We start from the raw sequence: 13,974 nt of genomic DNA, 5'->3' as shown, positions 1-13,974 counted from the left end.
ATGGTGGACGCCACGCTTGCTGAAGTCGGCAGGAACCTCAGTGACGCTATGAGCTTCCTGGCGATGGAGAGAGGTGAGATTTATTTTTTTGTCTTTATTTCTTTTTGCTTCGCTGAGTATTTATTTGTAGTTTTTACTGCACGATGTGAAACAGGCGACCTCTGTCTGCTGAACGTTGTACTGAACACACGAGGGAGACGCACGCGTTCAGGTGCTTGTTTGTGCTGTTCACCTGTTCAGAGAACTGGAGGCGGGATCAGAGAGGCGGAGCTTCAGCGGAGCGATCATCCCTGGACCGCTGCAGGGAGAGTAAGACGTGCCCAAACGCACACGCACACACACACACACACACACACGCACACACACACACACGCACGCACACCACAGGCGACTGGTCACCCAAAACACTTTGGGTACTTTTACTTTATGAATTAAACATACTTATTTGATATTTACTTCGGTCCTATTTTGTATGTGTCTTTGTTTTCTTTGTTCTTTAATATTATTTATATTTTCACTTATTAATGTATTTTTAAATCTGCCATCCCTCTGTACTTCTGTTAGATGTGTTTAAAACCTGCCTGGGATTGGGGGGGGGGGGGGGGGGGGCACTGCTAAGCTCGTAGCAATGCCGCTGTCTGAGTACGATCAGGTGTGAATGCGGTGCAGCGATGAAGCGCTTTATTTCCGACGCCTTGGAGAACCCGATGTGTGTTTCTGAGTTCAAACGCTCGATGCTCTCTTTGATCTGCAGCGGTTCTGAGTTCAAACGCTCGATGCTCTCTTTGATCTGCAGCGGTCAGGATGCTGCCACCATCCTGCACCTCGTTCATAACCTCATGCATGAAGAGGAGGAGGAGGAGGAGGAAGAGGACCCGCCCAGCCAACAGTAAGCAGAACTAGCCTGTGACAAAAGTGATGAAGACGAGTACTGGCAGTATTTGTAGCCCGATTACTGTGTTTGACCTCATTGACCTTTCTGTGAAATCAAACGCGTTCCTCATCCTTTGAAGTTCTGTGAGGCTGATTTTACTCCACATATTTATTTAGTGAAAAGTCGTGTGAGTTGCGGCGTCCGCGGCTCCTCCCCTCTGGCAGCCACAGCCAATGAGCAGCTGGCGCTGTGTGAATGCCTCCACAGAGGAGGCGGACTGAAACGTGACGGACGCTTTTCCATCAACGCTTTGGTGACGCTTTGATCTGTCGGAGCCGCTGCTCTGGACCGATAACCTGCAGGTGATCGTAGGAGAGGAGAGAAACCTTCAAGGAGTCTGATCCGGCTGCTGCTCTGTGTTTCCAGCAGGAGGCGGGATGTGGGCCAGCTGGGTCACATGACCTTGTTGGGCCACAGCCTGGCAGCCTACATGTCGGTGTTGGACAGAGAGCGGCTGCGGACGCTGACCACCCGGATCCTGCCCGACACCACGCTGTGGCTCTGCAGACTGTTCAGGTGGGCGGCGTCGGACGCGTGGGGGGTCCTCTGGGGGGGTCCTCTGGGGGGGTCCTCGGGGGGTCCTCTGGGGGGGCTCTCTGGAGGGTCCTCTGGAGGGTCCTCTGGGGGGGCCTCTGGAGGGTCCTCTGGGGGGGGTCTCTGGAGGGTCCTCTGGGGGGGTCCTCTGGGGGGTGTCCTCTGGGGGGTCCTCTGGGGGGGCTCTCTGGGGGGTCCCTCTGGAGGGTCCTCTGGGGGGGTCCTCTGGGGGGGCCTCTGGGGGATCCTCTGGGGGGTCCTCGGGGGGGGTCCTCTGGGGGAGTCCTCGGGGGGTCCTCTGGGGGGCTCTCTGGAGGGTCCTCTGGGGGGGCTCTCTGGAGGGTCCTCTGGGGGGGTCCTCTGGGGGGTCCTCTAGGGGGTCCTCTGGGATTCGTTAGCACCCATAGTGAACTCTCCAGCTACTCGCTGCTCTGCCCCCCCCTGTCCAGGTATGAGAACGGCTCCGCCTACTTCCATGAGGATGACAGGGACGGCCTCGTCAAAGTGTGCCGGCTGGCCATTCACACTCATTTTGAAGAATATGCCTCTGAGGGATACGGAGTGCTCGGCTCCAAACAGCCCGTCGTCTACCACAGCGCCTCCGGCAGGCCAGGGCTGGGACAGCACTTGTGCAGCCAGGTAGGAAGGAGAGAACGCTCGGCACCATAATTAAACAGTCTGAAGGCCGTGGTGCGAATCCTCATTTATTAAGCATCGGGTGTTTGGGTTCGGGTTCGGGTTAGGGGTCATGCTGCCAGGCGTCCCTGTGGGGGTGGTGAGTCGGGATCGGGTCATGAAAGGGATCATTGGGATTCAATAAGAACTCCGTTACTGAGGAAAAGTCGTTTTTTGTATGAGCTACCATGAGTTCAACCTTACAGATTACCCATAATCCATCTGCACATTGGCCCATCATGATAGTCGTCTCTAAAAGCAGAGGTCGCCCTCGTATTCCTCTTGAGCTCCCACAAAGTGATTAAACTGTCCTTTTCTCGTCTTACGCTGGTCGTCTCTGTCCCGTCTTTGGTTGGTCCTGCAGACTTGACGATAAGTCTCTGACAGTGGTCGGAGCTTGTCTCCGTAGCTCGGCCTCCCGCTCTCCAGCCTGTGTGCGGCCCCCTGCAACACTGTCTTCGGATCGCAGCACCAGATGGTGGGGAGACGAACCGCTTGAAAGCGCAGCTTCCCGTAGTTCCAGCCTGTTGTTGGACTCGTCCTCATTGACGCCATCAGGATGTTGCGCTGTTGGACAAACTGATCCAAGAGGACATCGAGGCCGGGAGGCTCCCGTTGCTGCTGATCGCCAATGCAGGTGAGCCAGCGGGCACAGTCCTAGTATTTGGTGCTTTCCAGGAGTAATAATCTGCTTTGCCCCCCCCCCCCCCGCCCCCCCAGGCACCCCTGGAGCAGGTCACACAGACAAGTTGGCTCGTCTGAAGGAGCTCTGTGAGCAGTACAACATATGGCTCCATGTTGAGGGGTGGGTCACTCCTCCTGCACGGGACTGAGGCGCTCATCAGGAGGCGTGTGGGCGGTTCTCCCTGTAGCTCTGTCTGTTCTCGGGTTACAAGCCAGACTTTGCTTCTTTCACTGCATGAATTACGAAACGCATCTTGTCCTCCTGTTTTAGTTTCGGTGCCGCCTGCCGGTCTATAAAGCAGCGTAACGGCTGAGATGAACGTCACGCACCCATTTGGGATGAGATCCGTCTTCCAATGCTTTTCACCTTAATCTTATCTATTATTTAACCGAGCTAATATTATCAGCAGCATTTGTTACGTAGGATTCTTATGTCTTACGTGAGGTCCGTTTTGTCGTTTATCTTGCTGTTGTGCTTTCTCCTCTAGGGTCAACCTGGCAACCCTGGTGGCGGGTCAGGTCACCTCAGCTATCCTGGTAACGTGGTGTAAATACTGTCTCCAGTTTCAACACAGAATGTTCAGAGCGGCGTGAAATGTGTGGCCCGTTTCTCAGTCTCGGCCATTAATCCTTACAAACACGTAGAACACAAACATTTCTGGAGCTTCTCGTGAAAACGGTGCTGCAGCGTCGGGATTTATTTTACAACACATTTAAAGCGGAAAATGTATTTATCATTCAGCGGAACTGGCGGGGTAGGGGAACGGTGCAACGCTCCTCCCCTGACCCACGACGCCGTTGCAGCCGTTCCTGCTCTGGTAACCTGCGGCTCTCTGTGCTCCTTCACCTCCAGGCAGCAACCAGGTGTGACAGTATGACCCTCACCCCCGGTCCGTGGCTGGGCCTGCCTGCTTTGTCAAGCGTTTGTTTTATAGCGCTCTTACTCTCTGTGTAAAAAGAGGCTTTTATTTTGTAGGAGCATAAACGTCACATCCCTTTTGGGTTTTGTTTCTTCCTGTTGATACATGTAGCCGCTGCCGTTCCGCTGTGCTAAGCTATCCAATAAAGCAGCATGAGAGGCTAAAGACAGCACGAGTAGAATATTTGTTCTTCTGCACTCCAAGCGGCTCTTTCCTCGACCTGCACGCCTTAACATTATAACAGGAAAACGTTTACTGTACGTACTATATATTTATATTTCTCAAACAAATGTTTAGTTCTGAAAAGGTTCTGATCTTTGGTTTCATTCTATAATACTGAAACAATCTATTTAGAATAATGCCTGACTGTTAAACGTGTATAAAGTGTGTGGTGAGGGGTTTAACAGCCTTAAAACATTTATGTACATGTATAATAATTAAAATAAAATAAAGATGACTACATTGCGGATTTCACTTATTGTTATTGTTTTTGGAACGTAACCCCCGCGGAAAATGAGGGACTACTGTATAGCGCTTTTCTGGAAACTCAAAGACGCTTTACAGTGTACATAATATAAAAACAGTAAAGAAATACAGACAATAAAAAAAGTGAACACGGTTATAAAATCAATACAATTCAAACAGTAAAATTATACATTAAATTGATGTGTTTGATGTTTTACCATTATGATGTTTTCCCAATCTAATGGCTGTGGTGTCGTTTATAGCGCTACTATAGTTAAACCTGGAGTAGACGCCATTCTGCAGTCCAGTAACTTGCATGCATTAAACCGTAAACGGTGTACAAAAAAGAGAAACGTCCGACAGTAAACCAGGAAATGAACCGACGGATTCTCTGCTACACGACATGAACACCAGGCCAGAGTCCTCGAGACACGCCCCTCGGCTCACAGAGGGCCAGTGTCCAGCGACTTAAAAGCTCCCAGTGACGCGGTAACATCGGTGAAGCGCGGCGGTTTGATGCAGTCCAGCAGTAACAACACGCCCAGCAAGGACTGCATGAAAAAGAATTCCTCAAATAGCCACCGGATCCTCTCCAGCGGGTCTCAGTAATAATCTCTACTTCCTACTGCCCAGTCTAATAATGGCAAAAACCCAAAATTAAATCTACATATGTGATACATGTATTGAATCGTGGCCCCGAAATACTGACAGGTCCTTGTTGCCTTTGAGAAAGCTTCTATTTTTGGAAAGATCGCTGTTTTCACTTCACAATAATGTGCCAGCAATATAAAAAACAAAAACGTTTGGTTGTTTAATAAAAGTAATTTATTCTGTGTCTAACCCTCTTCAGAGCCATCAACTCCTGCAGAAGCTCAAAACTGTGGCCTCCATCAAGACCTCGGTAAGTGTTTGCTTGACATTCTGCCATAACGAGAAAAGCACTCAGAGAGCACAGACCTCCCCCAAGCAGCTCCCCCCCCCCCCTAGCTGGATCTACACCGTCCACACGGTGATCTGGATCAGCACCAGAAGGTTCTACATTGTTCTTGGTATCTTTATACCATATAGGCTGTCTGCACACGCTCCAGATGAACTGAAACATTTTAAAGACTGAATCATGCGGTTCCTACGAAACATCCAGAAACACTTTTCTCTTGCCTGAACAGTCTCTGTACAGGATGCATGCACCTCCAGTTACTGTAATATCAAAGTAAAACGTGATCTGATCAAAAGAAGAATCTCTATTCCCATTTAATGGAAACGGAAAGAGAAACGTGATCATTTGCAAAACGCTGAAACGCTGAACCGTATATAGTTTTATTTATGCTATTCGTGCCCAGCTGGAACCAAATGCTGAATTATTATCCCCAACTGGACGCCTTTACTTTTGTGTGGCTCCTTCTAACTGACCCTGACTCGAGCAGCATGAACGAATCAGAAACGGAGCTCGTTTGTGTTTGTAGGCTGTGCTTGACGCCGGGATCGCCTCGGCCACGGTAAAAGTCTCGTTCTCCGGAGTGCTGGCGGCTCGAAGGCTTGTTCACTGGCATCTTTCCAACTCGCCGATCTATGATTAGCAGCATCGGAACATGCCGTGAATAATCCAGATCTCAGTGGTACTTAAACCTGGTGAGAGTGGAATACATTCCAGTTTACTGCATTCCCTGTGGAGATGCAGAGATACCAATACCTGCAACTCCAGGTGTGTGCGTGTGCCTATAGTCGGTGCGGCTTGCCTTGGGTTCAGGGCGTGGCGTAGCTGATTCCGCCCGTCTCTGGTGCTTCACTCCGGGACGTTCCCGGCGCCCTCGCCTCGTTCTCTCCATCCTCTCTCTCGTCTTTCTTCCTGTCACTCCGGAGCATTTCTCTCTCCGGCTCTGTGGTTTTTGGGTTTCATCTGGCTGAAGGGCTGTTCACTTTGTGTTCAGTATTTAAGAAAAGAACCACTAAGGCATAATCTCTGAGGTATTCAGCGAGTGTATTTAAACACTCATTGCATTTCTGTGCCTTTAATGTATATATAATACAGAGGGTCATGAATATCTGCCCGTTAATTGAAACTCCTACATTTTGTCGGGCTGTTTGGGGTCCTGATCAATCCATTCATTTATCAGTATGTAATGAGGAGTAGGCCAAGCTTGACAGAATCATAAAACACTTCGCAGGTACTTTGTAGGGTATATCTGCCTACCGGTACTTTTACATTTTCAGGTCGCATTGAGAGTTTCTTGCCAGTCTGAAAGCATCGGGACATTTTTTCCATTTGAGATGTTTACCATACACTGCTTAAAAAAAGAAGAAAAAAGCTGCTAAATATAAATGCAAAAACATATAAAGTGCAAGATTCCAATGTAAGAGTCTGAACCGTTGCTGCTGATCTCGGTTCACTGGGGGCGGGGGTTCCCGGCATAAAAGCTAAACGCTGCTTCGCCAGGTTTATATTCAACTAACATGTCATTGAAGCATTCTGCCTCTAACCCACTGACTGATTCATAAACCAGTAGCAAAACTATCCCATAGCCCACTGGGAGCCAGTGTACAGAGTTCAGAACTGGAGTGATCTGAGCTCATTGTTCTGGTCAACCCTTGAGCTGCAGAGTTCTGGATAGGCTACCTTCCCTCTGGATATGTTCTTAAGCTGACAGAAAGGGTCCTCGGACTGACCCCTGGGGAACGCCATACATTGTAGTTTGCAGAATCAAACTTCCAATTGTCCCAAAATAAGTCTGTCCCTCCAAACACAGGACTGTTCCTGTGAGACCTGCTCAGGTCTGGGTTTGTAACCGGTACAACAGCATTTTATGATCTACATTATTTTGAGGTGTTTCTTAAAGGTGCGGGCGCTGGTACTTCAGGCCAAGAGTCTTCCGTTGGACAGTCTTAAGGTTTTACACAGACGTTTCAAGGCTGATTGAATTAATTTAATTAAGTCATTATGTGAGAAGACAAACAGAAGTGATGAAAGTGAGAGACTTCAAGAGGACAGATCTTTCATCAATCATCCCAATTCAGATGTTCATGATGATCTAAACATCCTGAATAAAGCGGCTGAAGGTGAACTAAACTGACTAAGGGGAGGGAAATGCTGCTTTTTCTCAAGAGCATGGCAGCAAAGACATCATACTTGGACAAACTGATATAAACTATATCAAATGCAAATGCTTTCTGTTGTTCTCTGCCTCGGGTGATGCGTGGCAATACAAGAGTCGGCCTTGTGGGCCCTAGTTCCTGTGCCTGGGTCTTAAAACATGGGTGGTACTTGTGTTGAGGTTTCAAGGTCCAGTCTGGTCCATCGTCTTCTTATTGGGGTAGTGCCTTGGTGGGACATTTGTTCTCTAAAGCCTGCTTCAACCCTTCGGAGTCATTACAGGGTTCGACTTTAACTCTGAAAACTGCCTGCCCAAAACCCTTTGATGGTTGCCCACAAATATTGTACTTTTTTTCGTAATGTATCCGATAGACTGTGGACTAATGATGGTCAGGATTCAAAAAGGCCTGGATGAGATAAATGCTCTCTTCCTGTCTTCAGTCCCCATTGACCCCCCCCCCCCCCCCCCCCTGTTACGCCAAAATCCAATAAGGTGTCCTGAGTTTTAGGTTTTCTTTCTTGTAATGCAAAAAATAAAAATATCTAAATTTCACCCATTCAGCTTTGCATGTCACACGACGGCTTGCTTAAAGCACGAAGGTGATGATGCTGAATTTGTTTGCCCGTGTCTCTGTGTCCAACAGGTGGAGGACGGACTCGGCTCTCCTGTGGTACTGTTTAAGTTCTCCCAGGAAATATGTTCTGGTAAGAGTCTAATTCTGTTTCTGCAGTTCAACCAGCGGTAGTAAAGAGTTCTTTAGAAATAGTAAAACCCCCTTCCCCCTCCGTCTTCCACGGTGATGAGGTATTGCAATCCGTGTGGAATGATCCTCTCTGCTGTGTCCGTGGGACACGTGAATCGGCATCCATCAAATCTCGTTTTGGAGACGGAGACGGACGATGAGGTGGTGAAAGCCAGATTGTGTGCCTCAGCCCTCCACAAAGTTCAGTGGGAATTGGTTCAGTGTGGAAAATGTTGCCTGTGGGTGTGCAGAGGAATTGGCCTGTGGCATGCCCACACCCACAGGCAACATTTCAGGGTGAACTGATAAATAAAAGAAACGCTGCCCTTAGCCGCGCCGTTTCCAGCCCTCGTCTGCAGGAAGATGTTTAGTGTGGCTCCTCTACTTCAGTGAGACACTGATATTATTATTATTATTATATATATATATAAAAATAAAGGTGACATTTGAGAATATGGACCGAACGCTGGTGTACAGGTACCAGTACACGTTCACCAGGGCGTTAATTAACTCCTCATTATTGAGGCTGGCCGACACTAGGTTTCGAGCCGACTCGCTCAGTGACCCTCGTCTATTAACGACACAAGATAACGTCAGCGATCATTCAATGTATCGGCGTTCGGTCCATATTCTCAAATTCTGCCTTTTAATATATATCTAATAATTTCCTGAACGGCTTGCCATTAGTTTGTGCTAGTTGTTTCCTTTTTTGTGACGTTAGCATCCGATGGGGCTTCAGTGGAGCGGTACTGCGCTGGGGAGATGGAGGTGTTTGACGCCTTCAACAGATGGGTGAGCGTTTGTGTAACGATGAATCGTTATAGGTCTATGAGTCTGGATATATGTACACATGGATATACGTACACATGGATATATGTACACATGGATATACGTACACATGGATATACGTACACATGGATATACGTACACATGGATATATGTACACATCTCTGTGCGTTTCCTTTGCACATGGAAATTGGAAGTGTTCCCCATCATTTTCCTGCAGATGTTAAAATGTTATGAAAAAAGAAATCAAATCACAGAAATAATGTCTGGAACAATAAATCGATCCCCTGATTTGGTTTTAGACTCGGACCAAAGACTACTTTTCCTCCTTGTGTCAGTTCAGATGAGGTGGTTTTGGATTATAATCTACCTTTTATAGTCATGGCTTCCAGACTACAGCAGTACGGACAGGTTGTAATTAGACGGTAATCTGCTTTGAAAGACGTTTAGATGGAGCTCAACAGTGCTGCTGTAAATGCGCTTAACTGCCCCCCCCCCCCCCCCCTTTCTGTTGTAGCTGGCTGAACGGCTGATCCAGCTTCTCCCCACCAGTGGGGTCGATGTGGTGGAGCTGGAAGACGAGGGTGTTTGTGTTCGCTTCAGCCCCCTCCTGACTGCTGCAGGTATCACACACACGCGCACACACACAGGCACACGCACACGCACACACACGCACAGATGTGGCATTTTGCTAAGGAAATGCTTTGAACATGGCGTCCTCTCTTCTGTCCAGGTCTGGGCACCCAGCAGGAGGACGTGGAGGACCTGGTGAGGAAGCTGTCGGAGCTGACTGTCACCATGAGCGCCACCCTGAGCATCAGACAAGACTTCAGAGAGGAAGCCCATCGCCACGCCCCTTCACTCGTATACATCGAGGATCTCAGCTGGCCCGGCCTGGGTGCTCTCCGGTAAAGCTCGATAGATTTTAAAGGGTCCGGCTGCCATTGAACTAAGGGTTCAATGGCGTTGGCCCAGCTTTACTCCTTATAATATCCCTCAATAGGAGGAGCGAGGGGAGCCGGTAGGGTCCTGTGGAAGCCTGCTGGCACCAGCCAGCCTGGCTGACCCATTCATGAGGAGACACTTCCCAGTCGGTCGTTTTAGTCCGTTTAGAAGTCATCTCTGGTGACTGCTTGAGTTCACATAGCGTTAAACATGTATACCTCAGAACAAACGGAAGAAAGACCAGATGTGTAGCTAATTTAGAGGTTTATTTAGAACATCCTCCTAAGACTGAGAGGTTTCTTTCACAAGGGACTCTAGGACATTTACCCACAGAGGAAAGCGTCACAAAGGATTGACTGATAACTCCAGGACTATAATATGATGGTAATATTGCAGTAACCTTTGTGGTAAATGTGGAATCTGTTGAAGCAGTAAACATCGGCTAGGAAGGAACACTTTAGCTACAGTTGAATCTCGGTTCTCCAACATAATTAGTTCCACAATACTGTTCCAAATCCGAAACTCTATTTCCCTTCAGAAATAATGTAAACTGGATGAATCCGTTCCTACGCAGCAGATTAATGTCCGTTTCCATGCCGACAGTTATATTAATATGTAACTACGTGTATCTAAACAACAGAAAACACATAAGGGTGTAAATAATACGAAAAACAAAAGCATAATAAAAGTTAATTTAACACAGTTCTGTATCATTTACACAGTTTAGGCTGCGGTGTCTGGAGGGAGGGGGAGGGGCAGAAGGAAGGGGGAGGGGCTATTCCTCTGAAAGGGAGTCCTCCTCCATTAAACGACTGGGTAACTGTCCTCCTGGGTTTTATTCCTTCTCTTTAGCTCAGTTTTCTATAGTAAAGTCTGGATCATTGATTTCTCCACCCCGTCCTGCAGCGAGATCCCAGACACGGACGCCGTTTCCATATTTGGTGATTATTTCCTTCTTTAATTCGACAGTTGTTCTCTCTACTTTCCTCTTTTCTGTTCCAGTAGTTTTACTGCTGCCTTTCTTTAGAGCTATGAATAAGAGCTAAAGAGAATAAATCTGAAAAAACACGCACACGAAGTGAAAGATCTGGCCGGCCGACTCAACCTGAACCTGCTCGGTTAGGCTCCGCCTTTGTTCATGTGTCTTCGGTTTGCCTTGGCTCCACTCGTCTGTTTGGGGCTCTGATGGCGCTGCGATGGCGTGATTCTATAGGCTCTGATGACGCTGCGATGGCGTGATTCTATAGGCTCTGATGACGCTGCGATGGCGTGATTCTATAGGCTCTGGTGACGCTGCGATGGCGTGATTCTATAGGCTCTGATGACGCTGCGATGGCGTGATTCTATAGGCTCTGATGACGCTGCGATGGCGTGATTCTATAGGCTCTGGTGACGCTGCGATGGCGTGATTCTATAGGCTCTGATGACGCTGCGATGGCGTGATTCTATAGGCTCTGATGACGCTGCGATGGCGTGATTCTACAGGCGCTGATGGCGTGATTCTATAGGCTCTGATGACGCTGCGATGGCGTGATTCTACAGGCGCTGATGGCGTGATTCTATAGGCTCTGATGACGCTGCGATGGCGTGATTCTATAGGCTCTGATGACGCTGCGATGGCGTGACCCTATAGGTGCTGATGGCGTGATTCTATAGGCGCTGATGACGCTGCGATGGCTTGATTCTATAGGCTCTGATGGCGTGATTCTATAGGCTCTGATGACGCTGCGATGGCTTGATTCTATAGGCTCTGATGGCGTGATTCTATAGGCTCTGATGGCGCTGCGATGGCTTGATTCTATAGGCTCTGATGATGCTGCGATGGCGTGACTCTATAGGTGCTGATGGCGTGATTCTATAGGCGCTGATGGCGTGATTCTATAGGCTCTGATGGCGTGATTCTATAGGCGCTGATGGCGTGATTCTATAGGCTCTGATGGCGTGATTCTATAGGCGCTGATGGCGTGATTCTATAGGCTCTGATGGCGTGATTCTATAGGCGCTGATGGCGTGATTCTACAGGCGCTGATGGCGTGATTCTACAGGTGCTGATGGCGTGATTCTATAGGCTCTGATGACGCTGCGATGGCGTGATTCTATAGGCTCTGATGACGCTGCGATGGCGTGATTCTATAGGCTCTGATGATGATCAGTTGACACAGAAGAGGATTTAGGGGCGGGAGCTGAAGAGGGTGACGGCGCAAGGACAGTCGACACAAACCACAGATCACACTGTCCTCTGGTGGACAGTGTGATCTCAGCAACGTTTGTCTGTGCTCTGACCCCGCCTCGTTAATAAGGGGGGGGGGGCAGGACTGAATAAAACTCCAAGACACAGATCTGCAGAGTGGAAACCTTTGACTGGAGGACACGTGGCAGATCCTTTGAACGGTGTTAGCTGGGCCTGCTCAGCTTTCTGTGTGCTTCATGCACAGCACCATGACGGATATTGTGATATTCAGGTACGAGCCTGAGACTGATGGAAGCGATGAGAGCAGGAGGAAGCAGGAAGTTAAGAAGGTCAATGCGGAGCTGCTGAAGAAACTCCACGACCTTGACACGGACATCGTCTTCTCCACTGGTGAGTACCGCTGCTCATTTCACAAAGTGTCCAGTCCTGCGTCTGTCCGCTAGATCGTTTGGATTGTTGTTTGTCTCCATGTCCAACTCCCCGTCCCCGTCCCCCTCCCTCCCAAGGCCCGGAGTTTGGAGCACAAGAGGATGGTGTTTTCGTTGGCATGGTAACTGAGGATGTTGATATTTCCGCCCTGGTGGAGACGATAGCGGCCTTCGGAAGAGACATCGAGGAGAACGGAAGAGTAAATAAAAAGTCCTATCACGGGTTACTCCGTATACACGTATAAGTGTGTGTGTGTGTGTGTGTGTGCGTGTGTGTGCGTGTCTGTCATACGTTTAACACACCGTATGTTCCTGCTCTGCTCAGCTGCTGGAGAACATGACGGAGGTGGTGAGAAAGGGCATCCTGGAGGCGGAGCTGCAGCTGCAAAGGCCAATGAAGAGAAACTCCTGGAGGAGGTGTGTTGTGTGTGTGTGTGTGTGTGCGTGCGTGTCTGTCATACGTTTAACACACCGTATGTTCCTGCTCTGCTCAGCTGCTGGAGAACATGACGGAGGTGGTGAGAAAGGGCATCCTGGGAGGAGCCATGACCTTTGTCAATAAAAGAGTGCCCCGGAGCTAAAAGAAAAAAGAAGCGAGATGGCGCCGGGCCAAGAGGGAAAAATAAATCTATAGTCGGTGCGTTTGGTAATTAATAACACAACGATGGAGCCTTAAACTCTATCAGACATCCACGTTAAAACGCAGGAGGCTGTTTTATGTATTCATACACCTGCTCACCTGTAAAACACGAAACACTGAAAGGTTTCGACATTTAATGCTTCGATTGTGTAAAACATGAAGTCTACCAATGCTGGAACATGCAGATCGACAAGCACGAAGTGAATCATGTAGATTAGGAGATACAGGCATCACGAGGATGGGCTGTCCCCTCCTCTCCTCTGGAGGGCGCTGCAGTGTTTGTTCACAACGTCACAGGTTTGTGTTTTCAATCTGGGGAACCGTCTCAAACAGATACTGCAGGACAGCGTCCCTCATTTCTGTCTCAAACAGATGCTGCAGGACAGCGTCCCTCATTTCTGTCTCAAACAGATGCTGCAGGACAGCGTCCCTCTTTTCTGTCTCAAACAGATGCTGCAGGACAGCGTCCCTCATTTCTGTCTCAAACAGATGCTGCAGGACAGCGTCCCTCATTTCTGTCTCAAACAGATGCTGCAGGACAGCGTCCCTCATTTCTGTCTCACACAGATGCTGCAGGACAGCGTCCCTCTTTTCTGTCTCAAACAGATGCTGCAGGACAGCGTCCCTCATTTCTGTCTCAAACAGATGCTGCAGGACAGCGTCCCTCTTTTCTGTCTCAAACAGATGCTGCAGGACAGCGTCCCTCATTTCTGTCTCAAACAGATGCTGCAGGACAGCGTCCCTCATTTCTGTCTGAAACAGATGCTGCAGGACAGCGTCCCTCTTTTCTGTCTCAAACAGATGCTGCAGGACAGCGTCCCTCATTTCTGTCTTAAACAGATGCTGCAGGACAGCGTCCCTCATTTCTGTCTTAAACAGATGCTGCAGGACAGCGTCCCTCATGTCTGTCTCAAACAGATTCTGCAGGACAGCGTCCCTCA

At 48.9% G+C, this 13,974-nt stretch overlaps 1 protein-coding gene across 1 annotated transcript; it reads left to right on the top strand.

Moving 5' to 3' along the window:
• On the top strand, window positions 1–12,974 carry LOC137914338 (pyridoxal-dependent decarboxylase domain-containing protein 1-like). Its single transcript, XM_068757943.1, is given in 20 exon segments — window positions 1–73; window positions 243–309; window positions 797–889; window positions 1,301–1,450; window positions 1,918–2,107; window positions 2,553–2,621; window positions 2,702–2,780; window positions 2,864–2,948; window positions 3,316–3,364; window positions 3,681–3,749; window positions 5,063–5,113; window positions 7,945–8,005; window positions 8,765–8,835; window positions 9,347–9,452; window positions 9,563–9,737; window positions 12,237–12,355; window positions 12,472–12,593; window positions 12,719–12,776; window positions 12,779–12,810; window positions 12,888–12,974. Coding segments are annotated over 20 exon segments (1,806 nt in total).
• Window positions 12,975–13,974: the final 1,000 nt, after the last annotated feature.

The sequence above is a fragment of the Brachionichthys hirsutus genome, unplaced genomic scaffold (assembly GCF_040956055.1).
Source record: "Brachionichthys hirsutus isolate HB-005 unplaced genomic scaffold, CSIRO-AGI_Bhir_v1 contig_971, whole genome shotgun sequence".
Taxonomy (NCBI): Eukaryota; Metazoa; Chordata; class Actinopteri; order Lophiiformes; family Brachionichthyidae; genus Brachionichthys; species Brachionichthys hirsutus.
Note: the sequence above shows the minus strand (reverse complement) of the source record. Positions and strands in the feature narration are given on the sequence as shown.